Source organism: Photinus pyralis, unplaced genomic scaffold (assembly GCF_008802855.1).
Source record: "Photinus pyralis isolate 1611_PpyrPB1 unplaced genomic scaffold, Ppyr1.3 Ppyr1.4_LG5, whole genome shotgun sequence".
NCBI classification, from domain to species: Eukaryota; Metazoa; Arthropoda; class Insecta; order Coleoptera; family Lampyridae; genus Photinus; species Photinus pyralis.
This window is the reverse complement of record NW_022170596.1, coordinates 12,968,179-12,995,008: the sequence shown is the minus strand read 5'-3', so window position 1 is coordinate 12,995,008 and position 26,830 is coordinate 12,968,179. Positions and strand designations below refer to the sequence as shown.

At 36.2% G+C, this 26,830-nt stretch overlaps 2 protein-coding genes across 5 annotated transcripts in view; one reads left to right on the top strand and one right to left on the bottom strand.

The window, feature by feature from the left end:
* LOC116170478 overlaps nucleotides 1-26,584 on the bottom strand; it is a 47,306-nt gene extending 20,722 nt beyond the window's left edge. Inside the window, exons 1-9 of one of the 4 annotated variants that reach the window (XM_031486910.1) lie at nucleotides 26,212-26,582; nucleotides 25,930-26,159; nucleotides 20,595-20,783; nucleotides 18,171-20,551; nucleotides 13,602-14,227; nucleotides 9,465-10,281; nucleotides 9,270-9,410; nucleotides 9,103-9,223; nucleotides 5,095-5,451 (exon numbers count right to left, since the gene is read on the bottom strand). In XM_031486910.1, coding sequence (XP_031342770.1) covers nucleotides 5,273-5,451; nucleotides 9,103-9,223; nucleotides 9,270-9,410; nucleotides 9,465-10,281; nucleotides 13,602-14,227; nucleotides 18,171-20,551; nucleotides 20,595-20,783; nucleotides 25,930-26,159; nucleotides 26,212-26,336 — 4,809 coding nt within the window. In that variant the 5' untranslated portion in view covers nucleotides 26,337-26,582 and the 3' untranslated portion in view covers nucleotides 5,095-5,272. Of the gene's footprint in view, nucleotides 1-5,094; nucleotides 5,452-9,102; nucleotides 9,224-9,269; nucleotides 9,411-9,457; nucleotides 10,282-13,601; nucleotides 14,228-18,170; nucleotides 20,552-20,594; nucleotides 20,784-25,929; nucleotides 26,160-26,211 lie in introns of those variants that run through there. The other 3 variants (XM_031486908.1, XM_031486909.1, XR_004145245.1) reach the window with 3 other exon arrangements.
* Nucleotides 3,096-3,968, top strand: LOC116170481 (PITH domain-containing protein GA19395). The gene is made up of 4 exons (XM_031486916.1): nucleotides 3,096-3,310; nucleotides 3,375-3,496; nucleotides 3,544-3,648; nucleotides 3,703-3,968. Exons 1-4 carry the CDS (start codon nucleotides 3,125-3,127, stop codon nucleotides 3,911-3,913), a joined length of 624 nt encoding a protein of 207 aa, XP_031342776.1. The 5' UTR covers nucleotides 3,096-3,124; the 3' UTR covers nucleotides 3,914-3,968.
* Nucleotides 26,585-26,830: the final 246 nt, after the last annotated feature.

Below are 26,830 nucleotides of genomic sequence, written 5' to 3'. Positions count from 1 at the left end.
GAAAAATCGCTATTGGCTGCACTTTGTCGCCCGTCCGTCCGTCACACGTAGGTACTCCTTCTACACGACTGAATCGATTTGAGCGATATGGAGGCTCATTTGAAAGGGATTGGTTCAAGAATTCCGTGCATACCAATATTTCCTGGTTTTGCGCATGTGCAGTGTCAAAAATTTAGTTTAACGCATGTGCAATGTTAACTTTGTTGTTTATGAAAATATTTAAATGAAACTTTATATGTAAACACTACGCTTATAAGTAAAATTAACCACGTTCGCCTTGTATATACAACTTGCGACGATGCACATAATTTTGAAAGTTGGCAACTACGCAATTTTAGGAGCTGAATATATTAATATATCTATGAAGGGGAAAAGCTGTCTGCCCATCTAGAGAGCGCGAATGTGGGTTACGTTTGGTTTCTTCTCTTTAATGGCGGTCGCGAACACGTGGCTGCGTAAATGTTTGTTGATATTTTTGTGTTATTTAATGCAGGTAGTGATTTTTGCATTTCTTTATATCGTATTTGTGTTTTGTATACAGCATTTTATATTGGGGAGGGGGGGGGGCAAATCCCTTTAGGTCATAGGGTTGTTTACAACTAACGTAAGGGGACCCTGCCTTATGATGTTTGATCACGCGCCACTTTTCAAATTTAAGCGGGATCTTGTTTAATTTTGGAGGAAATCATCATTCGGGTAGCCATTTTTAAACGTTGCCGGGTTGACTTTATTTCCGTATTCTTGTTGTGTGAAGATAGCGTAGACCTACTACGTTTTTAAAATATTGTTTTGCGCATGCGCAATGTCAATTTTCTTACTTATGAAAGCATTTAAATGAAATTTTATACATAGGCACTTGGGCTAAAGACAAATCTAACACCACTTGCAAAATTTGGTTTTGCGCATGCGCAATGCCAACTTCCTTATTTACGAAACCGCATTCAAATGAAATGTAATACATAGACACTTGGAATAAAAGCCAATGTAACATCAGTTTCCAATTTGGGTTTTGCGCAATGCCGACTTTCTTATTTATGGAAGCATTTAAATGAAATATCGAAGCCACTGTGGATGCTCCACAGAGACTATGTAAATCGGCAATTGGAACATTTATAAGGGTATCACGTGATTAAATACCAAAGAGTACCCATTTTGATTAGGTATACATAGTAGTGGAAGGAAGGAGTAATACATAAAATTAACGAATACTCTACCAATAACTGCAAAAGAAAGAAAACCACAAAGATCTTGGCCCGAAGTTTAATTTATATAGCAGTCATTTAAGTATATGGAAATTATTGCCTTGCTTGATGTTTGTATGGACTTCTTGAGACAATCCCAGGGATGGGATTACTATGTAACTAAAATAATTACATCTAAAACTTTGGTTGAATCTGACCTTTACGCTGCATTTTCCGAACGAGGAACGAGTCCCTCCCTCAGTTTGTGATGATGTTAGGGCCGGTTGCACAAAGGCAGTTTAAACCTCGTTTAGATTACCGCAATGGATTAAGACATACTTATGATTAGTTGAAATTTGAAAAAACTTCAAATTTCAACAAATCTTATAGACCGTAATCCACTGATTAATTCCAAGGGAAGTTTAAACTGCGTTTGTGCAACCGGCCCTTAGAGATTCCCGAACTGGCATTCAATTTGGGCTGACTCAATACTTACAGTTGTTACACTTTGCAACTGTCAAATGACAAACGTTTCGCCCCACTTCAAATATCGGTACGTCGGCTTAGACTGGGTGGTACACATTTATCACTCAAACAGACCCACATATTAAATAGAAGAAAAGCTAATTAGAGGACCCACTTGTATTGCTTACGCACCGCCGGTCACGAGATGAGAGAGGAACAGGTACGTACACCAAAGAATTGGAACTACGTATTAAGGTACATTCTCCACGGTATAAGCGGTTAATAGAATCATGCAGGGCAACAGCACACTAGATATATGGGAAAAGTTAAAAAGTAGTTATGTACGAAATACTTAAAAATAACACAAATAACATTTTCACAGCGTTTATGCAAATGAAACGAAAAATTACATAACGTTGAGCCAATAAAGAATTGCACTTTAAGTTCAAGTTTTTACATGTATTATGTTAAACTCTGTTTCTAAAACGATATAAAGGGGCCATCAAGTCGATCAAAGATTATAGTCATCGGCGATAAGGAATAAAAGCGGATATGACTCATTCTTCTGAAAATATATGATATGCCTTCTACATTTATTAGGTTTACTGTTTGCAATATACATTGAATTGTGTTAGTTTCAGTTTTAACATCGATGATGAAGTGATAAATAATCAAATTCGCTCTCGTGTTGTAGATGAAGTGTTATAAAAGTTACTGCAAGTAAGGGAACGATCAATATATTCAAAGACCATTATAAATTTAGTTGATGGTGAACATTAATAACTAATTTTATATAAATAAATCACGTAATTAAATTTACGTTATAGTATAATATTGTTACTAAAATTTCTAAAATTTGTTCTAATTTATTGACACCTTACCTCTTAAAGGTGCTTTCGAGAACTCGCTCAGATTAATCAGGAGCGTCTGTAGCGTTCGGTAACTGTTGTACTTGTAGATACGGTAACTGTCATCTGATCAATCCGAGCATCCTCGTTTTCGTCGGAAACTTTTCATCGACGGTTTACAGCAAACGGGAAACCTAACCTCATTCTAACCTATAATTTCAGTGGCGGTGGCGGCAGGATCACCCCGATATGTATGCTTGAGATTTCGGAATGGTTCGTAAAGGTACGGATACTGCATCATTACAGACCTTACAGGCGGACACCATACACAAGTTAAAAATTAAACAACAAAATGTTAGGTTAGAAAAATACCTCGGCATTCGGCAATTCGGCTATTTTAAAGCAATCCAAATGGTTGTTGGTGACCTGACTAACACTTAAACAAAACTAACTGTGAAGTGTGATATTTTAAAGTATATTTTCATATACAATCTCATGAATGTCATTTTCGTATTTGTCCGTATTCTATTAGTTGTGATGAGTGATACATACATTATGTATCACCCTATATATAATTCGCGTCCAACGTTGGTAACAAGAAACAAATGTCACTTTTTGTAGTTTGAAAAAATGGCGCCCCACGGCCACCACAGTTGCGAAGGTGATAAAAATCATGATGACACCCCTGAAATGGGGGTTCAGTACAGCTTATACGCAAAAATTGATAAAGAAAATTTAGAATGTTTAAATGAACTCACGGAAGGATCCGGAAAATTGGTGTTTAAACAATGGGAAGATCGTCTAAATTTTGTAGAGGTTAACAATTTTTGCTTTGTGCACTTACTATTAATAAATTAATGGATTTGGTATTTCATTTTAGTATGTTGAATCGGATGCAGATGAGGAATTACTTTTTAATATTCCATTTACGGGAAATATTAAACTCAAAGGAATTATAGTGGTAGGAGAAGATAGCGACTCACACCCTTCCAAAATGAGGCTGTAAGTCTCTATTCATTCAGAAACCTTAAGAACCATGGGCTTTGCAGGTACAAAAATAGGCCTCATATGACTTTTGACGATGTTCGTATACCTGCAGATCAAGAGTTCGATTTACACACTGACTCATCTGGCACTTTAGAGTATGCAACGAAGTATGCCTTTTACCTGATAGTTTATAGGTTTTAGATCTCAGTATTTGTTTGTAGGATTGTACTCTTTAGTTCCGTACATCATTTAAGTATCCATTTTCCAAGTAACTTCGGCGGTGATCAAACACGTGTTTATTATATCGGTTTGAAAGGCGAATTTACAGAGGCTCATCGGCATGGTGTCACCATTTGTACTTATGAGGCTCGGCCAAACGTTTACGATCACAAAAATCCTCTTGAGGATAATGTTTCCCATCAAATTCAATAAACTCAGATTTTATGTTTTGATAAAGTTGTATCTAATAGTAAATGTGTAATATTTATTGGTATCACTTTTAGCTTATTGGTTACCCTATCGCCTTACCGTGTAGGGGTGTAGGATAAACAAAACTCAAACCTTCATTTCCTTGCCCAATCCTATGCATACAATAAAACCAGCAACTGTAGGTACATAGTAGAAATTGTGCATGACACGACAAACGCTGAAATCGAGGCAAGATACCTATTTTACAGGTTCCTCGGGTAATATTTCCGATAGGTATTCTCACATGATTAAGGCGTTGTGCGCTGGTGCACCATCTTGTTGAAACCAACAGTTTCAATATACTTTTGTATTTGCAATACAAAAAGCTACTAGATATGGTGTACTTTTTTTACGCAAATTTCGGTTTTTCTGCCATACTTTGGACACAATCAGAATTTTTTGGTTTTATTTAAAGCATGATTAATGACTTTAATTGCGCCATTTTTTCTCTAATTTGACCATAGTCCTGTCTTTTATGGTTTCGTAGATCCCCGTGATAAGACATCCTATCTTGAACACAGGGTGTATGCAAAAAGTAAACAGTTTTTATCTTATGCACAGAGAATATGGCCGCCACATGAAAATTTGTCTCAATGTGCAGCACTGCTCTTGATAGGATATCAGCACTGCTCTTGATAGGATATTATCACTCCCCTTTCCTTTATAGTTCAAGATAAAGATAGTGTGGCCATAACATAATGCTCCATATGTCACCTTGTTTTTTCCAATTTATCATTGAGCTGATTTGTTACAATTGTTAATAATGTCACAATTATTGTGTCTAGCAAGACATATTCATCATCTTGGTTTCCAGGTTATAATTATTTCCAAGTAGTCAAATTGCACCGGTCAGTTTCTAAGCTTGATTCCCCAATAACTGACTAAAACAGCACGAAGAGAAATGTACATGTAGTTCTCGTGCACTAAGGTGGGAAATTTTGTTCTAACAAATGAACGAACAAGCTAGTAAGCCAGAAATGACACATTAAGAAAATGTGTTTTGTCGTTCTTCTCAAGCACTTGGGGAATAATAGGAAAAATTTAAAATTAATATTTTTTGATAATGAAATTAGCTATTACCTCAGAACACATAAGTTGCTATTATGGTAAATCTAGGAGAATGAACCTTGTTCTAAATGTTCAAATATTGTACAATCAAACAAAATTTAATTACCTTTTAAAACCTACATACATATACTTACATACAACAGACATCTAACTGTTATAAAACAGATTTGAATATAAACTACATTTATAAAAAAATAACGTATTTAATATGGCGTCATCTATAAATTTAAAAGAGAGTAACATAAGTATCTTATTTTAATTTAACGTAAGCATGGAAGGCACATCACTGAGAAGTTCGGCAGGATATGATAAGCCGCTAAAAGAATCTTCGGAACACAATGCGAATGGGCGTAGTCCTGAAACTTGAAACCGCCCAACAGATCGACTTAACCACTCCAAGTCCACTGTAACCACTTTTAATTTTTCCAACCACGCTGTAACAATGGTAATATTTATAATAATTGCTTAGTTTTTTAATCATTTGTGGAAAACAAAATTTGGTCAGGTGGCTACCATTTTTTTTTAGTATATTCTCAAGTTAATCTGTTGTGCTGCTCCAGTCAGGTTCAGCCATTGAGCAGTCTGCATTTTATCGTCTTGCTGCCCAGCCTTTACAGATAAAAATTCAAAAGGGATAGAAGGGATAAACAGAAACAAGTTAAAAAGTAATCGTAAACGATTTACATAAAGCGCATTTCCACTTGCATTCATTTCCCATTTGTAAAATGCAACTTCTGTTAAAATCGTAAAAATCCGGCCACAAATATGAAAGATAGCGTTGCACATGGGCAATCCATTGTTGACGTGCTACTTCAATTTCAGTTTATGAGAAGAATTTCATTTCAATGCTTTTCTAAATAAGAAAGTTGGAACTGCGCATGCGCAAACCTAAATTTTAAAACTAATGTTAGATTTTCCTTTGTTCCAAGCGCCTAAGTATCAAATTTCACTTAAATAGTTCCATAGATAAAAAAGTTGGCACTGCGCATGCGCAAAATAAAATTTTGAAACTGGCGCTAGATTTTCCTTTATTCCAAGTGCCTATGTATCACATTTCATTTAAATTCTTCCATAAATAAAAAAGTTGGCACTGCGCATGCGATTTCTTTTTTCTGGCGTTTGTCTTTTAGCGAAGGTTTATTAGGTTGAAAATCAATTTATTTAAATTCTAAGCACATGTTTTTTTTTGTGGTATTTAATGTAACAGGTGAATTCCGTAATTATTATGGTCGGTGTTTCTTGTGAGAACTCAGGTTGCCCAATCGCATGGAAAAATCAACTAAATTAGTGTTTGTGTGTGTGTCTGGTGAAGTTATGTAGGGTCCTAAAAAAAAAAAATTCACACACGCACATTCCAAATCTAAATACTTTTATAAGTAAAAAAGTTTGCAATTCGGTTTATAAATGGACGAGATGCGAAAAGGGCACTGTGAATTTTGAATCGATTCGATTCAACTTTTGGCATTGCGTATTATATGGCTAAATCTATGCCCATATTGAATTTCATGCAATTCAGTTCATAACTAACGGAGATGTAAAAGCGATAGAAAATTTCTAAACAAAGTTATCGTTCACACGGACAGATAGATGGACAGACAGACAAAGGAACAGACGGAGAGACCAACCGGCAGGCGACAGATAGCAATGCAAAATTATAAACGATCTCTAGGATCGTTAATAAACGGCAAAAGTGTAAAATTATGGAACATGTAAAAAACGGTTTTTTGTTTTTTTTACAATAACTTTTTTTGTAAGCGGTACAGAAAAAATTCCTTCCTTGGTACAAGACTCGACACCATAACGAACCAAATAGCGAAAAAAGTAGAACAATAGCTCTTAAGATAAAAAACTAGTAGCGTCGCAAAGTTACGGACGGACGGACGGACGGACGGACAAAGTGGCCACAATAGCGCATTTTTTTTTTATTTTTGTGGAAATGCGCTAAAAAGGCATCCAAGTCAGGTATCATATGAGTGGGACGATAAAAAATTGTCGGCACGTCCATTTTGTTTGCTTTTACTACTACAATAAAAATGTCTATCAAATTGCTCTACATATAAGAAAGTTTTGGAGAGAAATTATAACTGGCTACTGAACGATGATAATTGCAACAGAGGCTGGGTTGCAAAAAATCTTCATACCTGGATGTGTAAACTGTAAATCGGACTCGTTTTTGGGGTATCAAATTCTAATCAGAAGAAACTAAATTCGTCCGCGCCTATTAATATTTTTTGTTTTTATTCTTTTGTGTGATTTCTAGTTTTCTACTTGTATTGTCTTTTAGCGAAGGTTTATTAGGTTGAAAATCAATTTATGTTAAATTAGCTAAGCACATGTTTTTTTTTGTGGTATTTAATGTAACAGGTGAATTCCGTAATTATTATGGTCGGTGTTTCTTGTGAGAACTCAGGTCTAGCCTGGTTAACTAATCGCATGGATTAAAATCAACTAACGATTAGTGTTTGTGTGTGTGTCTGGTGAAGTTATGTAGGGTCCTAAAAAAAAAAAATTCACACACGCACATTCCAAATCTAGGGATAGTATGTAATTCATACTTACCAACATAGCTATTGATCTTACCAACATAGCTATTGAGGGGCACAATAGCCAACGCTATCAGAAAAGAGGAAAAAAAAAATAATTATAATATTTCCTGTAAGTTTAGCAATTTTATTAAATGCAGTTTATTGTGTCAAGTGTTTCTTTGGATTTGCGTTTGGGTTGAATACGAGTGGGTTGTGATAACGTGATGTGTTTCTATGAAGAAGGAGTTTTGTATTTTTTAACTATGCTAGAGCGTTTATTGGGTGGACCTGTCTTTGTAGTGCATGTTGCGTTACTTGTATTTATTGTTTTTGTTTGTTCAGTAAGTTGTTTTTGTGTGGTTGCTTGGGTTATTGGTGGAGATATTACAGTATTTTGTGAGCATGTAGTGTTGTATTATTATTATTATTATTAATATATATTCTTCGAATTGGAAAGAACACGAGACATACACCTCTTTTTTATGTATGACAGATTTATTATTATTGAACATAAAAACCATAGTAACTATTTCACAACCCACTACTACTATTAATATACAACAGTATTTATTAGTGTAATATTCGATTACCCTGTGTTAGACGTTAGCATTGTTTATGCGATATATTTTGTGCCGCGCTATTCACTACCCCTTTTGTTTGTGTTGGTGTCTGTTACAGATTAGGCTAAACGCGCCCCTTTGAGCTCAAAAGGGTGCGACCCGAAGTTTAAAGGTAATTTTTTAATTTGTCGACGACTCTTTGGTGTTACGTTTTATTACATACTGGCTTTCAATACAATCGAGTTATAATTCTTAACTTTGCTTGAGTCATTTAACGATTATAGCTCAGTTGTTTTTTCGGAAACCTGTTTTGATATTAATATTCGCTCTGACCACGTGTTGATACTCTTTTTACTTAAAATTAATTTAAATTTAAGTATTGCCATCGCAGATCTATATCATTAGTGTCCTATTTGTAATATTTTTGAGATTCTATCCCTGACAATTATTTTAAGAGAAACAATAAGAACAGTTCCAAGGGAAGGTAAAGCCCTAAAAAACGATTTAAACCATAAAAATGCTTCAATGGAGCACAGCTACAGACATCAAAAAGAGAAAGAGAAACCACTTCAAAGATAAATGGCAACAGCCAAAACAATAATCCTTTATCCATGTAAGACATGAAGTCAGTAAAAGTAATGGAGGAGAAAATTTGCATGTAACCAATGCGACGGCAGAAACTTGTCTGAAGGGAAAAGAAATGCAACTGCGCGCAATAGAATTAATATCAGAAAGGTACAAAGCGCGAACTCTAGCAACAAGACTCAGAAGTATTGTAAAAGAAACTTCAAACACTCGAATGGCCTCTAACGGCAAACTAAAGAACTAAAATAGTAAGTTAATCTACTACAAGAATAATTTACGTTTAAACTAGTTGATTATAAAGGAAATAAATAGATGACGTAAGAATTTCAAGTTTAAACGAAAGTAATAATCAAAAAGTTGCAACTTCGAAATTACTATGAAATTAATCAGCATTAATTCATATTTAGAGACATACCTTCATATTCTTCATCGTGAGATTCACTGTTTTCGGTGACAATAAGACAAATTTTACCATTTTTATTCAACAAGTCTTCCGGTCTCAACGCCACGTCACCGCCAAGTAGCTGAATTACATGCTAAAAATGTAATTACATAATAAAAGTAAAACATGCCAGAAATTACCTCAACCTCCATCTTTGTTGCAGACCTAAATGGGGGCGCTGCATATATTTTGTAACGTTCCAGCAAAGGCGCTCTCGATCTGGTTAAACGCGAGCGATGAGGACCATCAGTGCCTGTTACGTCCAATACTTCGTACGCTTCCTAGAATGACACGCAGGTTAAATTACAAAATGATGTCAAGTTTATACCGTGCACCTCGGGTACAATTTCGTTTTGTTTCAAACATTCCTCGATCCACTTTAAGCTAAGGACCCAAATTCCAGCGGCAACCGCCAACATGTACTTCATTGTGTGATGTTCTAAACAGTTGCGCTTGTCGACCGAAACTATCATATGAGTCACTGATGTACCGTAAGTGTTAGATACCGTTATTAGTTTCCTTTTAGCCAACGAATTTACGTGCATCATCTCATTCATGGATAGCCTAGTGTAGCAAACATTAGGCTTTTTATTTATTAAATCCGGTTGCGAAATAATATTTTCCTTGTGTGTATCGTCTTGTTTCACATAATTTAAAATGCTTTTTTGTTTTCGTTTTGGTGTAGAGGTAACAAGAGATACCACGCGCTGTTTTGAAGGAGTTTCTATTATGTTCAAGGGTAGTCTTGATGCGTTTTGAGCAGCTAATATCGGATTAACGTATTTGTGCGATGAACGAATGGGCGACAAATTCAATCTTTTTAACGACAGTGCTTGCGAAGCACAGGAAAAAGGTGTGCTCGTTATGAAAGCGGCGTTTTCGTTTGGTAATTCAGCGTCATGGATTAACAAATCGGGAGTTACAGACGCGTTAGGTACCACATCTTCGACATTATTGTGTTTCGGAGATTCGACAATTTCAATATCAGGGTCTTGAAATTCTGGAGGAGGAGTAAATGCTTCATTTAAACATGTCAAAGGATCCGCGTCTAAAGGCTGTATAGTTTCGCAAGGCATCAAATCATTGTTTTGTAACAAAGGTGGTCGTTTTTCTAGAGCACTTGGATTGTAGTACGCCTGAGACAATGCGGAACTGAAAGTACAAAAATTATTTGATTAGAAAAAAAGATTCTCTCAAGCTTTGTTAGCATGTAGCAAGACTGGTCCACTAGTCGAAGTAGGTGTACAAGTCACTCGAAGTACTTTTTGAAGTAGTCGAAGTAGTACGGAAACATAAAGCTTGACGGTGATCGCGCATGCGCACGTTACAACTTTTTGTCTGCGACGGTACAATAGAACTACGAGAACGGAGTCGAAGTACTTCTCGAACTATTCAAAGTAGTCACAAAGTACTTGTCGAAGTATTAGGAGTACTTCGAAGAGGTCGAAGTAGGTGTACATGTTTTGGTGAGGTGGCCCAGTCTTGGTATGCAAGAGTAGGTACTTCAAATTTTTAAGTATTGCTAGATATTTCCTAAAAAATTTGGGAAAAGAGAAGAATCTACCGAGAATATAAAAATAGGTAAATCCAAAATTGCAAATAAAGGATTATTTCTTCTAATGGCTTATGCTTGAAAGGTAATCAATCGCATATACAGTTGAATTCACGAAAGGTGTGCTCTGCGTCAGTAGTTTGTGAACTAAGTTCTTTATTCTCTATCACGTCTACACATGAGCGAGAAAGAGATGGTAGCAAAAAATTCTGGTGAATTGATCGATAATGGTAAGGTTTAAGAGGAGAGGAGAGGTTAACAATTCCACAAGTAAGTGTAACAAAGACGCAAAAACGTAAGCGGCCCCCTGGCACCCATTTCTTTTCCGAGAAGTTAAACCCTGTGATGGTAAAGGTAGTTCATTTACAAATGAATTTCATATAGAAAACTAGCTGACTCGACGGACGTTGTCCTCTTTCTTAGCTATGAATACCTATTCAATTCGGACTGGAATAAATAATAACAAAAAATTGCTGTGGCTAGCACAGGTACCACCCGCCCCACCTGTTTATGCGCGATTCTACCCTTTTATGTCTAAGAATATGTGTAGCAAATTTGGTTTAAATCGGTTCAACTGTTTAGCCGGAAAAGAGATTTTGACACACTTGCCCCAAAATCTCCCCATCTCTCCCAAAAATAATAAAAAATAAACGCACTCACTTCTATAGTTGCTTTTGGTGATTCAGAGCGAGCAACGTACCTTTTTTTTGCGCCAAATGCCGTAATTTGAAAGCAATTATCGAGGCAATTATTGTATTTCAGGATATGAGTAAAAAAATGTATAGAATCTGACCCATTTCCGGAAACCAAGGAATGTAGTGGCTCTGGTGGCCGTACCAATGGCATCAATTTCACTTGGCCAATGGCGCAACATAATCCAGGAGCTTCAGTAGCCTTGCAATGTGGACACACAAAGTTCTTTGGTCTAATAGCAACGATTTAATGTAAACTATAATCGATTGCTACATTATAATTAAATGCAGCTCGATAGGGATTAAAGGGGACATTTCTGCGTTGTTCATATCGATCCCATTAACTTTGTTTCGCGCTTCGCTTTGCTCGCCAGTTTGACTTACTCGTATACCGGGTGGTGCACGGTAAATAGGAACATGGGGATTTAACAAGGGAAATTAGTTTTAAGCAATATCCTGCTCTCCTGTACATTTTACAGAAAAAACTGTACAGTTTAAAATTGTTCAGAATTAAAAGGTGCATACAAAACTGTTTTTACATGTTTTTATTAAGCTTTTGGTATACCCGCAAATTTAAAAATAAATTACAACATTTCTGTTATTAGTAGCAATTCATAAAACAACAAAAGTCATGGTTATTTTAAAATTTGCGGGTATACCTAAAGCTTAATAAAAACAGTTTTGCATGCACCTTTTAATTCTGAACAACTGTTAACTCTTACTCTTACTTACCGAGTACCACCCGGTATATGTTTGACTTGTAGGATTACGAATTCTGCGACCTAAGTTGGTACCATATGTTGATATATCTCATAAGTAGGATTTAAAAAAAACTAAAATTCAACTGAAAATAGAAATTGTCTCCCTTAGTGTTTCTGTATACCTAACTATGTATACCACGCGTTTAGTCTATCAACACTTACCAAAAATGGATGTTAGGTATATCAAATATTATTGCGGTGAAATAACTTCGAAACTTCTAAAAAAACTCACTGAAATCTGAATAAACGATCCGATCGAATTGACAGCACACTATGATATGAATAAATTAATTTTTTTGACGGATATATTATGCCGATCGATGTAGCTGTTAAAACAATTGCCGTCGCACCGTCAAACGCGCGATGTTTTAAATAGTCGATAAATTTTCTCCAATTTTCCAATTTTCTGGGCGATTTTCTTAGTTTTTCTTGCCGTAAGAACCTTCTACACAGTATTAGAAAACTTAAAAAAAAAAAAGATGAATGGAATCGGTCAAGTCGTTCTAAAGTTATTGCGTGACCAGAAGAAACAGGGGTTTATTTTTATATATAAAGATACTGAATGCATTGCGTAGTATTTACAATGTGAGTGAAAAATGGTTCTTGTACGAATATTTAAAATGCAAAATAGCTGAATTGTAAATATTGAAGAGTTTCAAGCAGATAGACCTTATGGAACTCGAAAGATAGAGGTCATCTGTATAATAACTATCGACCAATAATTATTTGGTATTACTCCTCCACTTCTGATATCGTCTTCATTCCTGCCAAGGAGTTTCAGTGATGCCTTCCTGGCGTGGTACACCCGTTTCCCCAAAAGTATTGATGCGGGAGAGAGGGGGGGGGATATTTTGAGGAATTTAAAGCATTTGTACTGGTATGATCAATAAAACTATTTTTCCCAGAAAAGCGCACTACTTTTATAATGGAACCTGTATGTCACTTTTAACCAATGCAAACGAGGCACTAACTAACGCCCTCGATTGTAAGATTTGAGGTAAATGAACGTGGCACAAATTTGACCAAACGAGGCGTTAACCATCGCGTATGGTCGTGAGATTTGTGCCAAAAAGTTCTAATCGAGTCAGTATACTTACCTCAAGGGTCGCCATTTTGATTTCCTAACAAAGCAAGTATGGATATCATGAGGTCTTGAGATATGTTTTTTATGTACAGTTAACTTCACAGCCCTTATTTTAATACTGAGCCAAACATTTTGATCCCTAAAGTAGGGCATGTTAAAATGAATTTATGCAAGGATAAAGAAAAGGCTACGGATCAGAGATATGTGTGAATAAAAAATGGAAAAAGTTGAAACAGGTGAAAAAGAAACAGGTAGAAGAAAATGTGAAAGAGTGGAAATAGAAACAGAAATAAATACATATATATTTTTCAATGCAATAATAAGAGAAGCGGAAAATGAAATAGAAAAGGCACAGTTATTGAAGATTGCGGTAATATACTTACACAGCTGCTAGAGGTTGTGCCATCACTCTATTTTTCTGGGGTGTAGATTCAATCACTTCATCATCCGAATCGACAATTTCATGGATATCTTCAGTCATGGAACCATTTTCAACCTGCTTTGGAATTAGTATATCCTGAACAACATGAACTTTATTTTCGTCCTTTTTTAACATTGGGCGGGTGATCAGTTCTATTTCTGGATCATAATCATCTTGAAAGCATTCATCCAACCCTTCCAAGTGATTAACGATACTGTTATTATCTGTTTCACCTGGGGCGGAACTTGTCGGTTTCTTCACTTGCGAGTTTTTGTTGTGAATGGTACCAAAAATTGACTCAGAGTGCTTGTTGTTATTAACGGGATTGTTAGACGATTTATTACTGTTGCCATCCTCAAAATTACGATTAAATTCATCCGCTATGTCATCGAGCGAAAGCTTCACACTTCCGTGACTAGACTGAGTGTGTTCTATGCGCATAGTCGTCGAACAAGCCCCTCTAATAATCATTTCGCATTCTTTTAATAAATCTTGTGTTTTAACACGTTTTGGTAAGGGTTCTTCAAAGACGGATGTGACCACTTTCGCTGTAGGTTCTGTAGTTGGTTGGTGCTTAATTGCAATCACCTAGTAAAAATGCAATGCATAATTAATGCATGAACCCATGAAGTAATTTAATTGTTTAAGGAGACGCTAATATATCCAATAAATTTCGCGTTTGATAAATTTTTGCCGACAATCAAGAGTACATACTGTATCACAGTATGTGTACTGCATAGAGTACCATTCTGTAATAAGTAGGTACTTCAAAATTAGCATTCCTTATGGGAAAGTGATACTGATTATGAATGCATAAAGCCGATGCGCGTCTGTCTGATTAGGTGCAATTTCTTTTGGTTTTAGGTATTATGATCAATTTGAAAGAGAAGACAGAACACAGAAAAATGGATCATAATAGAGCATATACTTATACGTTTTATTACTTAATATTGTTTACGGTGTATTATATTGTATTGATTTTGAGCACATTCCTCCTTAAAAAAAACCACTTTTCGGGAAAACTCCAATGAAGAAAAATATATTGAAGCAAGTTCCTTTCGGGAACATTTTTTTTAAATTTCAACAGTGACCCCTTCTATTAAAGGAAGACGATTCCTTACGACATGTGCAGAACTAACTTTCTTATTGGTGGTGCAATCTTTCTGAAATTTTAAAAGTAAGAATGTGTCAATAGACTCATCCATAGGTATAGTCAAGCGTGAATATCTTGAAACAGAATGTTTGAAGAGAGCACTTACAAAGGGAAAATGATATATGTCAACAAAGAGCAACTCTCGGTGGAAAACTTCAAATGTGAATATCTAGAAAAAGGAGTGTAAGAAGAGGGTACTTGAAAAGCGAAAATGATACATATCGACGAAACGCATTCGTCGGTGGAGTAAAACTTCAAAATGAGAATAACTCAAAAATGGAATGTCGGAAGAGGGTATTTACAAAGGGAAAATAATAACCGAAAAAAATTCTGTACTAATATTTGATACTGAAGTGTTCAGGTTGTCTCGTAGATGAACACTATTAATTGTGGGCACAGAATCCAGCGAAAGTAAGTTTTGGGCGACAAAACGGTCGATTCATTTTAATATTATATAAGTATAACAATAAATAAATAAAAAAAACTTTATACCCTTAGCCCAAAATGGCGCAACCTTTCAAATACAATTTCTTAAACCAATAACGGACAAATCATAAGGTTTCAAATTATTCTGACATAAAAAGCTCTCTAATAACAAAAATACCACTTAATTATGTGTCAGGTTGTTTAAAAACTTCCAAGACGGCGACTTTGCGTCATTTTGAAGGTTTTTTATCCGCAGTTTACAGTTGTGCGCGAAAACCACACACAATTAGTTTAGATATGTGGTCAACATACGAGGGTTGTCCAGAAAGTATCAGATGTTTTGAAATAAAAAATTGTAAATTTGTAAAGAAATCTCTTACTATATACATTTGGGAGCTACACTCTTGGTCTATTTATCAACACAAGCGCCATACAAATTGAGGCACTTATCATAGCGTGGTACAAGTGTTTTGATTCCAACTGTGTATCAGCCGCCTGAGATTTTAACCTGCACTGGGTACCGCTGACATGAAGTTAACCGCTGCGTTGCGAGTCAGGTCTTCATAGCTGAGAAAGAGGTGGAACTTTTGTTTTTGGACGACAACGCTCGCCCGCACACAGTCAACCATACTGGACAACTCTTGGATGATTTTGGAACACCCTCCATACAATTCGGATCTAGCGCCAAGCCACTTCCACCTCTTCCCAGCGTTGAAGACCTCGCTCGCAACACAGCACATGGACAGTGATGCCAAACTTCAAGCCGGCGTTAACCAGTGGTTAAAGGTTCAGGCGGCGGATGTATACAAAGTTGAAATCAAAACACTTGTACCACACTATAAGTGCCTCAATATGAATGGCGACTATGTTAAGAAATAGTGTAGCTTCCAAATGCATATAATAAAAGTTGTTTTTTACACTTTCTTAATTCTTTATTTCAAAACGTCCGTTACTTTCTGGATAGCCCTCGTATATTAAAAAAAATAAATTTTGACAAAGCGCCATTTTAGCTGGGCGATTTGCAAATGGGGAGGTGAACTGCGGATTAAAAGACCTTCAAAATGAGGTATCACATTACCTCCTAACATAAAAAAAATTCAAAATGGGATACAGTTGCCATCACAATTGCTAATTTTATGCCAAGACATAGTATTTTACAACCCCCCTCACTTTCAAATCGTTTCAAACGGTTTACTTTTGTTCAATATAGAGGGGACGGCTGTTTACATCCGCACTAAATAGTATTGTATAACTCCCCTTCTCCAACTTTCAAATCGCTGTCTCAGACAGTTTCAAATTTGTACGGGGGGATTACGAAAAAGTATTCTAAAATATAAATTCTACACTGGTTCAAATTCGTGGCTCACGATTGGACAACGTTGCCCCTTTTTGTGAAAAAAGCTTTAGAAAATGTTTGAAAGTAACTGGGATTTGACCGAAAATCTAAAAATGTCAAATCTTGTTTTCATTTTCCCCTAGCAACTGGTCAGAAATGAACAGTTCCCGTTAGCCCCTTCTATGGGCATTTTTTTTCGAAGAATCTGAATCTGTTATCAGAATTTCCATAGCATGATAGATTTCGAAGTTACAGGCTACTACTTTCTTTTTCTTATGGGCACCATATTGGATTTTTAGGAATGAAACGGGACAAAAAAGGAAAATAATGACGTGTTACACTCTATACTTTTACATAAAAAAAGAAAGATTATTTTCCCAAAATTAATGAAAATAAGTGGGTGTCAAAATATGTATACTGAGAAACCCACTACCTAACATTTGGTACTTAGGCAGTAATCAAGGCACTACATAAGAATTAATTTGCAGAATGTGATGACCAGAGTTGGCCTGGGTCACTGGGTCAACTGGGTCACTTAGGTCACCTAATTAAACTGGGTCACCGGGTCACGTCATACTCTTTTCAGTTAGACCCAGTGACCCAGTTTGATCCAGTGACCCAGTTTGACCCAGCGACCCAGTTTGACCTGGGGACCCAATTTGACCCAGTAACCTAGTTTGATCGAATAACGCAGTTAAGTCAGTGTTCAAGTCGGTTCAAGTGTACAGATTATGAAATAAATGAAACTTAATGCTGGTTTGTTGAAAATAATACTTGATTGCTTGACAACTGCCATTCTTCTGATGTTTAATACTGCCGTAAAAAACTTTCCATGTCCCGAATTGTATTATAGTAATGTTATTTCTAAACAGTTCCCTCCTTCATTTCTTTGGTTCAGGGCTTACCAGTTTGCTTACAGGTGTTCATTCACATTTAATTTTTTTCTAATAGTTAGCTTAATCCAAATAAATCTTTCCTCTAAATACTTGATACCTAACAATAATTTAATTACTGGGTCACCGGATTCAACTGGATCAACCTAGGGGTCAACGATTTAAACTGGGCCACCGGGTCAAGATGGGTCACCGAGTAAAGCTGGGCCACTGGGTTAAGTTGGGTCACCGGGTCAAGCTGGGTCACCGGGTCAACTGGGTCACCGGGTCAACTGGTCACCGGATCAGTAAACTAACTGGGTCACCGGGTCACTCTATGCTTGACCCAGTCCAACTCTGGTGATGACTCAGTTGAGCTGTCGAGCATTATTGTCTGATTATTTGCTAGAATGAATTTAAGTCTTTGTCTTTCTTATGTAATAAAAATGAGATAAAAAACAATATTCCTTCTGTAGATCCACCTTGAAGAACGGTATAGCGCAAAGTGGTAATTTATAATTAAAGGTTTATACATTCGGTCACTTTTAAAATTCTTGACAACTGAGGCCCTCTTTCATACACCTTGTACATTAAAGTAATCACTGTACCACAATCCACACAAAAATGCAAAATAAAACTATAAAATTTAAATGACACAAAGTGCTTGTACATTAAGTGCAGAAACAGTATGGGGCACTGTTCCCACTCTTGACATGCAACTAAAGAATTACACATTACACATACCTCAGGTTCCACAGGTCCTTTGTTGTTACCCTTCTGAGATTCTTCTCTAACATTCATATTAAAATCAGAAAGAAACTCAAGGGAAAGATCATTATCTTCCAATACAATTTCCGGAAAACATCTTCGAAGCTCGGCCTCTCTGTCGATGAGCAACTGAACTGCACTGTCGTGCTTAATTGAAACATCGTTATTTTCCATTCGAATTCCTGGAGAATCTCTTCTAAGCTTAGCTTTCGTGTCGATGAGTAATTGAATTGTACTTGCATGCTCGATTTTATTCTTCTTGGTAGTATTCGCTTTAACCTTCTCATTATCAGACTCGCTACCAGAACTTGGCTGTCGAATTCTCTTGAAATTTTTCGACGCTTGCGACTGCGCGGCGGAGTTCGAATTCTGGGTACCTTTTCTCATAGCAAATTGCTGACCCAAGACGATATCTTGAGTATCGAAGTTGAGATTATCGAAACTAGCCGAGAACTCATACCTTTGCGCGTTATTTTCTTCAAATGCACCTGTCGCCTCGCGATTGCAATGCACGCAAACGAGTGGATCAGTTTGAATGGCAGAAGAAACGACCGGCTGTAAATTGAACATTTCCGTTGATGAAATTCTAAAGCCATGTGAAGTATCGAAGGAATCCGTTTGTATACCAATATCTTTGCAGTGAAAACCAGGAAATTGTGTGCCAACGGTACAGGTATCGTCCACACTAACTGCCGTTTGTACGTGTGTGTTCTTCATTTCTGGCGCGGGAGGTGGTTGCAACGGCGCTCCATTCAGTATTTGCCTTATTTGGTACATCAGTGGTGCGGGATCGTCACGATGGTCATTAACAATATCACTGATTGATGATAACTTTCTACCTAACTGGTTTATTATACTGCTATTCGTAATTGTTGGAGTAGGTAAGGCAAAAATGAAATCGTTGTCAATTTCACGGAGTAGTTCATTTGTAGATATTGTCTGGGATGGATGAGTGTTTGATATGAATTCTTCACAATCGATTTGCTGCACCTTACACTTATCTTCCGCAATGGGAGCGGGAGTGCAATGCACAGATTTTTCAATCGGATGTGATTCTTGCAGATGTTGATTTTCTATAACCGCTTTCGTTACAACTACTTCAAAACTTGGACGGTTGTGTTCTTTTGTATCATTTTTAACCTGAGTTAACTTTGCAACACGATGCTCCCCCATAAAATCTCTAATACTCTCAGGGTGAGATATACTCTCATTTTTCTCCATTCCCCCACCACTGCTAGCCCGCTCAGTATTTCGTTGTGCCACCTTGCCACTGTCACCACTTTGGGCAACTGTGATTTTGTCTTCGATCCGTTCTTCCTCGCTCATATGCTTCTTGGGCGTGGTTTGCAGAATTTCGTCATTGACCTTCACGTGATCTTCATCATTCAGCAATTTAGAATTGAAGTAAAGTTCAATTTCATTTAAAGGATAACTTTTAGGTTTCTGCTTCACGGGTGACTCAACCGGTTTAACAGTTTTCGCTGGAGTCTTCTTGGTTTTCGATCGCAAATTGTTCTGTGATTGATTGACCGCATTTCCAACCACCACCTTTAATTTGGAAGACTTCTTTTCGGTTTGGGCAAAGGTTTTCTTAACCGCTTTCAATCTATTCCAACCACGAGAAACATTTAAATTGCTGTCGACCTTCTCATTAGAATTTCGCAAAGATCTTTTGCGTTTATCCACCGTCTTCAACGCACGCACCTCATTGTCAATTGCGTTGATATACTCGTTCTCCATTAAATTTACAAGAGCCACCTTCTGCGGATTATCTGTCGGTAGAGCATCTTTCTCGCTATCAAACTGATCAATTACAATTTCCTCATCTTGACTACATACATGTAAACTATGCCGCTTCGGGCGTGTATTCGCAATTGAGGTGGTCACATTGTGTTCTAAAGACCGTGTGCGTTTCTCAGGTCGCTCAACCTTATTACTAACAAATTGCACAGGTCGACTTAATCGAACTAACATATTGGATTTTACCCTAGATTCGTTTTGCATGTCTTTCTGACGTTTTAGTTCCGTACTGTTGGTGCTGTTAAATTTTGGATTCATAAAGTTAACCGCTTGAGAAGCCGAAGGCATATCAAAGTCAGGGATATCCGGGACAATTTGTTGAGTTTGCGTAAATACCTTGCAATCGAAACGGTTGTTGCTGTCCTCAAGCCAATGTAAAATGTCTGTCCTATGTGATTCGTTTTCAAACTGTAGCACAGTGCCCGTATTCCGAGGTTTTGTGTATTCCTTTTCACTCCTTTTAGCATGATATACTTTACTAGCAGACGGTCTTGGTTTTTTGAAAAATGTATTTGCTGTAGGCGTCATCAAAAGGACATCAAATGGATCTTCTGTAACTAAAGATTGATTCATAATGATTTCATGGGGAAATAAATTTACCTTTCGCTGTGCTGGAGTTTGAGTAAAATTTTTGATTTGCTTCAATTACAATTTTGTGATTATTTAAAACAGCACTGCCTTTTATCGCGGTGACAGGAGATTCTATAATGTTTTTAATATTATTAAATATTTCAGTTAAATGAGAGTTTTCCGCCCATAGCTGATGCACTTGCACATATGATGGTAATTCTGTAAAAAAAATGCATCTTTAGGACGGGAGCAAGATATTTTGAATATGAAGAAGGCTTGGTAATTGAATAACAGGATTCTGTACCTTGAAATTAAACCACACCTTCTATCTAACAAACTATGACTTTTAGTACCACCTACTTTTTACAGCGATGACAAATTTCGTGACAGTTAACATTATCCTTTCTCTCCTTTCTCTTGTTATTGTTGTGTAACGAAAATACAGTTGTAACAAAGCACCTATTTTTTGTCGTCAAGTCACCAGTTTTGGTGACCCCTCCATATATGAGCACCCGGTATCTAGAAGCGTTTTAAGTTTGGCACTTCGTTACGAAAAGTGTCGTGCCAAACGTAACTGTGTTGGTTTTTGGAATTGAAGATAGAAGCTAAAGGTAATCCGCCGTTTGCAACCGTTCCCGTCAAGATATTTCAATAATTTATTATTTTTGTTGCGTCCGAAAGCTCTTGTCATTTAGAAGACGAGGGCGTATTAATATTTTAGAATTTCAGCTCCGTTAAGTAATTATTTTGGTTTCCTATGTTAATTTAAAACGAGCATTAAGACTACAAGGTCATGCAGCGACCTGTGTACCAACCCGAGGAATTGCAATTAGCAATAGGTGTTAATTGAACTACCGATTTTAGACATTTCAATCTGGCCAATTAAGTAAGGACAATGAACAGTAAATGGGTTGCAGTAAACGTCATTCCACATAGTCGCCTGGGGTCTCAAAAGAAGCGCATTTAATTAATTTGAGTTTTAAGACCAATTACAGATTGTACAATTAATTTAAATTTTAATTTTTGGATGTAGATAACAGAATATGCTGTGTCGGCTGGGAAAACAATCGTTTCCTACATGGCATAGCCGAATTTTCTTAAAGGTAACGCCGTTGTTTAGAGGGAATCTTTTGCCTTTGGGTGTCAAAAGTGAAATGTGAGATCTTTGTGACTTTTGCATCTTTCCAAGCTACGTTCATAAGTACCGTAATCTAAAAAAGGACAGACAAGGAAGTGAAAGCAAAGAATTTATCCCAAAAACAGCTACCGTTATGTCGGTGTTAACTTGTCATTCATTAATCAATTATTTAACACTGTGACCTAAGGGGATAGAACCAGATCATTATCTTTGAAAATATCACAAAACAACCAATAGAAGTTATTTAGGTATACCGAACTTTGCATTAGAAAAAATAGAGAAAGTCAAAAACCTTGCAGTATGGGAAAAAGATAACATTCGATGCCATTCTTTCTTTTGCGATATTTTTTTAATAAGTGCCATATTTAAAAAGAAATCGAATTATGCAATTTTTTGAAAATGTTCAGTTTTTGGGCTGAGCCTTTTTTAGACTGTACCATGTTATGTTGATCGGGACTGCAGTGTCTCTCAACTGTTTTTAAAGATAGAGAGGCTTGCGGTTTTCGCGACTCTGTGCCCTTTTTTGTGAAACTTTTAATACCACAAACAGAATCAATCTAGCTACGTTTGTTTCTGAAATACGGGGTGAAGACGAAAAGTCCGTGGCCTACTATTTCAAACCCGTAAAAAAATGAAATTTTTTTTCTTGGTTCATGGCTAAAATTAAAAAAAAATATATAAATGCACGCATTTCAAAAATACAAACTTTGGGTTATATCTCAGAAACGGTCTTCCAACACATTTTTTTGACTATGCCACTGGATTCTACGTACAAATATCTAAATTAGGCAGTTTTTACCTTTTATCCATCTTACATGGATAGTAAGATATGATAATGGCCCAAAAGGTCAAACTTTTCGTTTTCCCCTGTATCTCAGAGACAAATGTAGCCATAACGTGGCACATGGTCGCGAAAACCACAAGTCTATCTTTAATGTCAGCCGAGATACACTGCAGTCCCAACCAAAAAAGGACACACCATACATATACAGGGTGGCAATTTGAAAACTTACCACCCCCCCATGTCTTAGTAAATTAACGAGATATTTAAAAAAATCAAAATCCGTTTCGGTAATTCCGAGGGGGAATCACAATGACATAGTTGGCGACGCACCCCCTCCAACCCCCTGCGCCCCAGCCACCTCAACTTTTAAATCTTAATAGTGACCCCCCATGTGTGATATGTCGTTGGAAAGCTCTGAAAAAATGCTTTTCAACTATACCAAATAGCATTACATTTAGGTTAGTAATTATCGTGCAAATCAAAAAATAAACTAATATGATGCATTTTCTAAAATTGGCTTTTATTTCAATAATATTGGTTTTGCAATATTTCGACATTCTTGAATTATTATCTGTCTTAGTTCGTCTATGTTCGCCGGTTGCGTTTTAAATACGACAGATTTCAAATGTATCATATTACCTACCTTATTTTTTGATTTGCACGATAATTACTAACCTAAATGTAATGCTATTTGGTATGGTTGGAAAGCATTTTTTCCACCCTAACAATACATAATCAAAAGTGCCAATGCGCTGACATTACATTTGATATGGTACTGGCTAGGGCCAGTTTCAATTTCATGAAATTTTGTTTGTAAATGGCCGAGATGACAAGTTAAAAAATAATCGCAAATGATTTTACAAAAAGCACATTTCCCAAATTTTATTGAAATATCTTCAAAAATAAAAAAATCGGATTGCGCATGCGCAAAACAAATTTGTTTGATTCGGCATTAGTTTTACTTTCATTTGAGGTGCCTACAAAATTTCATGAAATTCGGTTCATAACTAACGGAGATGTCAAAAGGGCCTTTCTTATTTTTTGGCCTACACAATTCACAAACTTCAATCTACAAATTTGATTAAAAACCCACCTGCAAAATTTCATCGTAATTGATTGGGAGAGAGCATAACAGTCTCATTTAAAACTCGAAACAAAAAAATTGTTGGTGCAATTCTTGGTCGAGCCGCAAAAATTGTCAGCATCTCATGCAATTTGTGGGTATACTATTTATGTCTCGATTTATGTGTACTACAACTTGCTTACTTATGATTTCTGACCGCGCTCAGTGATATACTATTACATACAGTGTGTCCCAGATCGCCTGGGATTGCATGGGTAACTTTGTTATTATTAAAGATAGAGAATTGGTTAAATGGGCAATGTTTTGCAGTTTTGGATGCTTATTTAAAATTTCCTTATGGTTAGGTCAGTACATTAAATTATAAAAGTAAGGATTTAATTAAAAAATAAAAGTAAAGTGGAAGTAGCTACCACTACAATAATAATCATCAATGGCAACACGTTGCCTAAACTAAACTTTCTGCAACACGTTGCCTAAACTAAACTATCTTGGAGTGTGTTTCACTAATAATGGCCAGTATTTTAAACATCTGATGTAATTATTTTCATTGTTTTGTTGGCTCGAATTGATTTTGTTTTGTTTTTTTTTAATTCATCACAGCCTACTTGATTAAAATATAAAAACCGTTGATATAACTGGTATCTTATTTTCAATCTTATGTTATGATGGCTTGTTGAAAAGAGAATTAAAAAATCTATCAAGTAATCTAAAAATCCCATATGGCGCAACTTTAGGAAGTTGGTAAATGTTCCTCAAAAGTAGTCATGTTGAATTTTTTTTTGACATCAATTCTAAATTAAGCATATCAAAGACAGTCACTTTTATATAAAACTTTTTTTACTTATATCTCTTATACTTTCGATGATATAAGACATTCAAGGAAATGACCAATTTTAGTTTTTTTGAATTTACGTCGAACCTATGCGACATTTTGAATTTCTAAAAGGAAATTTTAAATGAGCATCTAAAACTGCAAAACATTGCCCATTTAACCAATTCTCTATCTTTAATAATAACAAAGTTACCCATGCAATCCCACGCGATCTGGGACACATTGTATATTCAAACGCGAGATCTGGGGAAATCTTGGGAGGACATCTACTAAATAAAATAGGTACTTAACACATAGATATACATAGTGTTACATATAAGTATGTAAGAGCGTTAGAGAGGAACAAAACAAGCTTTTTTTCCAAATAAACCGAGAGTCCAACTTGTTTTGTTTGGGAACCACCCCCAAAAAGTGTCACGTGAAATTTGCATTTCTTCTTTAATTTTTTTCTCAGCAACGATATGAGTTAGAAAGACTGGTGCCACATCTTTGAATAGGTTTTCGGATATGCCTTTTCCAATTTTGCAAACAATTTTTCAAAATTCCTACAATGAAAGGGCGCACCCCTATTAAATGGGCGTGCGAAAAAAATTCTGATTTCGACGAAAAGTGGTATCTGGGGCTTTTTGAACATGATAATCAGGAATCTGAAATTAGTTTTTGAAAATTCAAAAACAAATTTCACTGCAATTCTTGGCTGGACAACAAAAATGGACGAAATTTGTTGTGTACACCCTTGATGAAGTAAGGAACAAAACTGTCGAACAGTTTTTTAGAATCAGTTTTCAACAAAAGTTATAATCATTTGAAGATTGTGCCTTACGGTCACAAAGTGTCCCTCGCCTACTAGTGAGTGATCTAATTTAATCAACATTGTCGCAAACTCGCAAATAACAAAAAAATAACGATTTAAGTCAATGGCTATTACTATTAACACTGTAGGTACAGAAGTGTTTAGGACTCTGCTTTCATTTCCAGGACACCAATGCATTCACATATAAGGTGCCTGCATCTATTAAATAAAACATGAAATATACAAGATAGGTCCTTAATCTGTTGAACAATGAGATCAGTACACTTTAGGGTAGTAACGCACTAGCACACATGATTGCTAAGTAGAACCTGCATACTCGGCAGCCAATGAATGTGAGTCTCATGACAGTAAGGTATGCTTATAAAGTTATAACCACACTTGCCGTTAAATGAAGTTGTTTAGTAATCGCAAATCTACATAAGTTTGTATTTTAAAACTTGGCGGAAGGGACCTCTGCTATCAGGGAGGATGTATAAAAAATTTTCCTTCCCTCAATTATTCACATTAATTGGTTATAAACATTATGTTCTTAAGGTAACTTACTACCACAAGACGCACATAGCTAAATTATTAAATTGAGGGCCAACCTTTCTTGTCCCACTAAAACTGACCTGACAGTTAATTTACAAGGAAACAAACGTATTCACACAGGGGGTTGTCTATCAGATAAGCTTAAACGATACATACAAGAAAAACCGGCACTAGATACTTACTATTGCATTCACCTCCCAGCACTAAATAAATATGTTTCAGGGCATTCCTAATAAACTCGGAGAGCTTTTTAAAGAACAGATGCTCCTTAATATGATTCTTCTGGAATGCTTTCTGGCAGACGGGACATGTCGATTTTGGTTTGGAATACTCCCAGCAGTCCACAATGCAGTCTTTGCAAAATACGTGTTTACAATCTGTGAGTTCCGTAGGTGAATTATATACCTCTAAGCTGTAAATCAGGTTAACGTGGAATACTGTAAGCGATAAATTAAAAATGTTACCATATCGAACACATCAGTTGGTGTTTTATGTGAAATACGTGATGGCAGAATACGTAAAATCGTTTAGCTTCATGTTGTTTTGATAAAGAGGTAAATTCTTCAGTCTGATTAACTTCGGCCAGCATCTTCTTATATAATTTGTTATTAATAATTAGCGGCAAAATAAAGATTGTTTACATAACCTAAAACTGTTTGAACTGACAGGAACTGCGACCGTGAGTAAAATGTGAGGGAGAAAATACAGATGACTCATCTTTTGTTATTCGTGGAAAAGATGCTGTACAACCGGGGGTTGTTTCTTGTTTATTCTTTGATGACTAACATTCTGTATGCAGGTGATATTATTGTTTCTTCCCCGCTTCACCTTACAAAATCACCACACAAAGGGGGCTGCAAGATGTAACTCACATTTCTGGGTATTTGCCATTTGAGTCATACCTACACGATCCGCACAGGGTCGTATTTCAAGAATGATTTACTGATTATATTGCAAGTAGTTCTGCAGTTCAGCTCCTTAAAAAATAAATAAATTGTATTGATAATAAAAAGAGCTCCATCAAGTTAGCCCCCGCAATTAAAAAAAAAATGTAATGATCATTTTTGTATAGTGCTAGGGTTG

Excerpts from the sequence above, each read along its gene's own strand:
- LOC116170481 (XM_031486916.1), top strand. The coding sequence starts at position 3,125 with ATGGCGCCCCACGGCCACCACAGTTGCGAAGGTGATAAAAATCATGAT. Across the intron at positions 3,311-3,374 it reads ATCGTCTAAATTTTGTAGAG|TATGTTGAATCGGATGCAGA; the intron begins GTTAACAATTTT and ends ATTTCATTTTAG. Across the intron at positions 3,497-3,543 it reads CACCCTTCCAAAATGAGGCT|GTACAAAAATAGGCCTCATA; the intron begins GTAAGTCTCTAT and ends TGGGCTTTGCAG.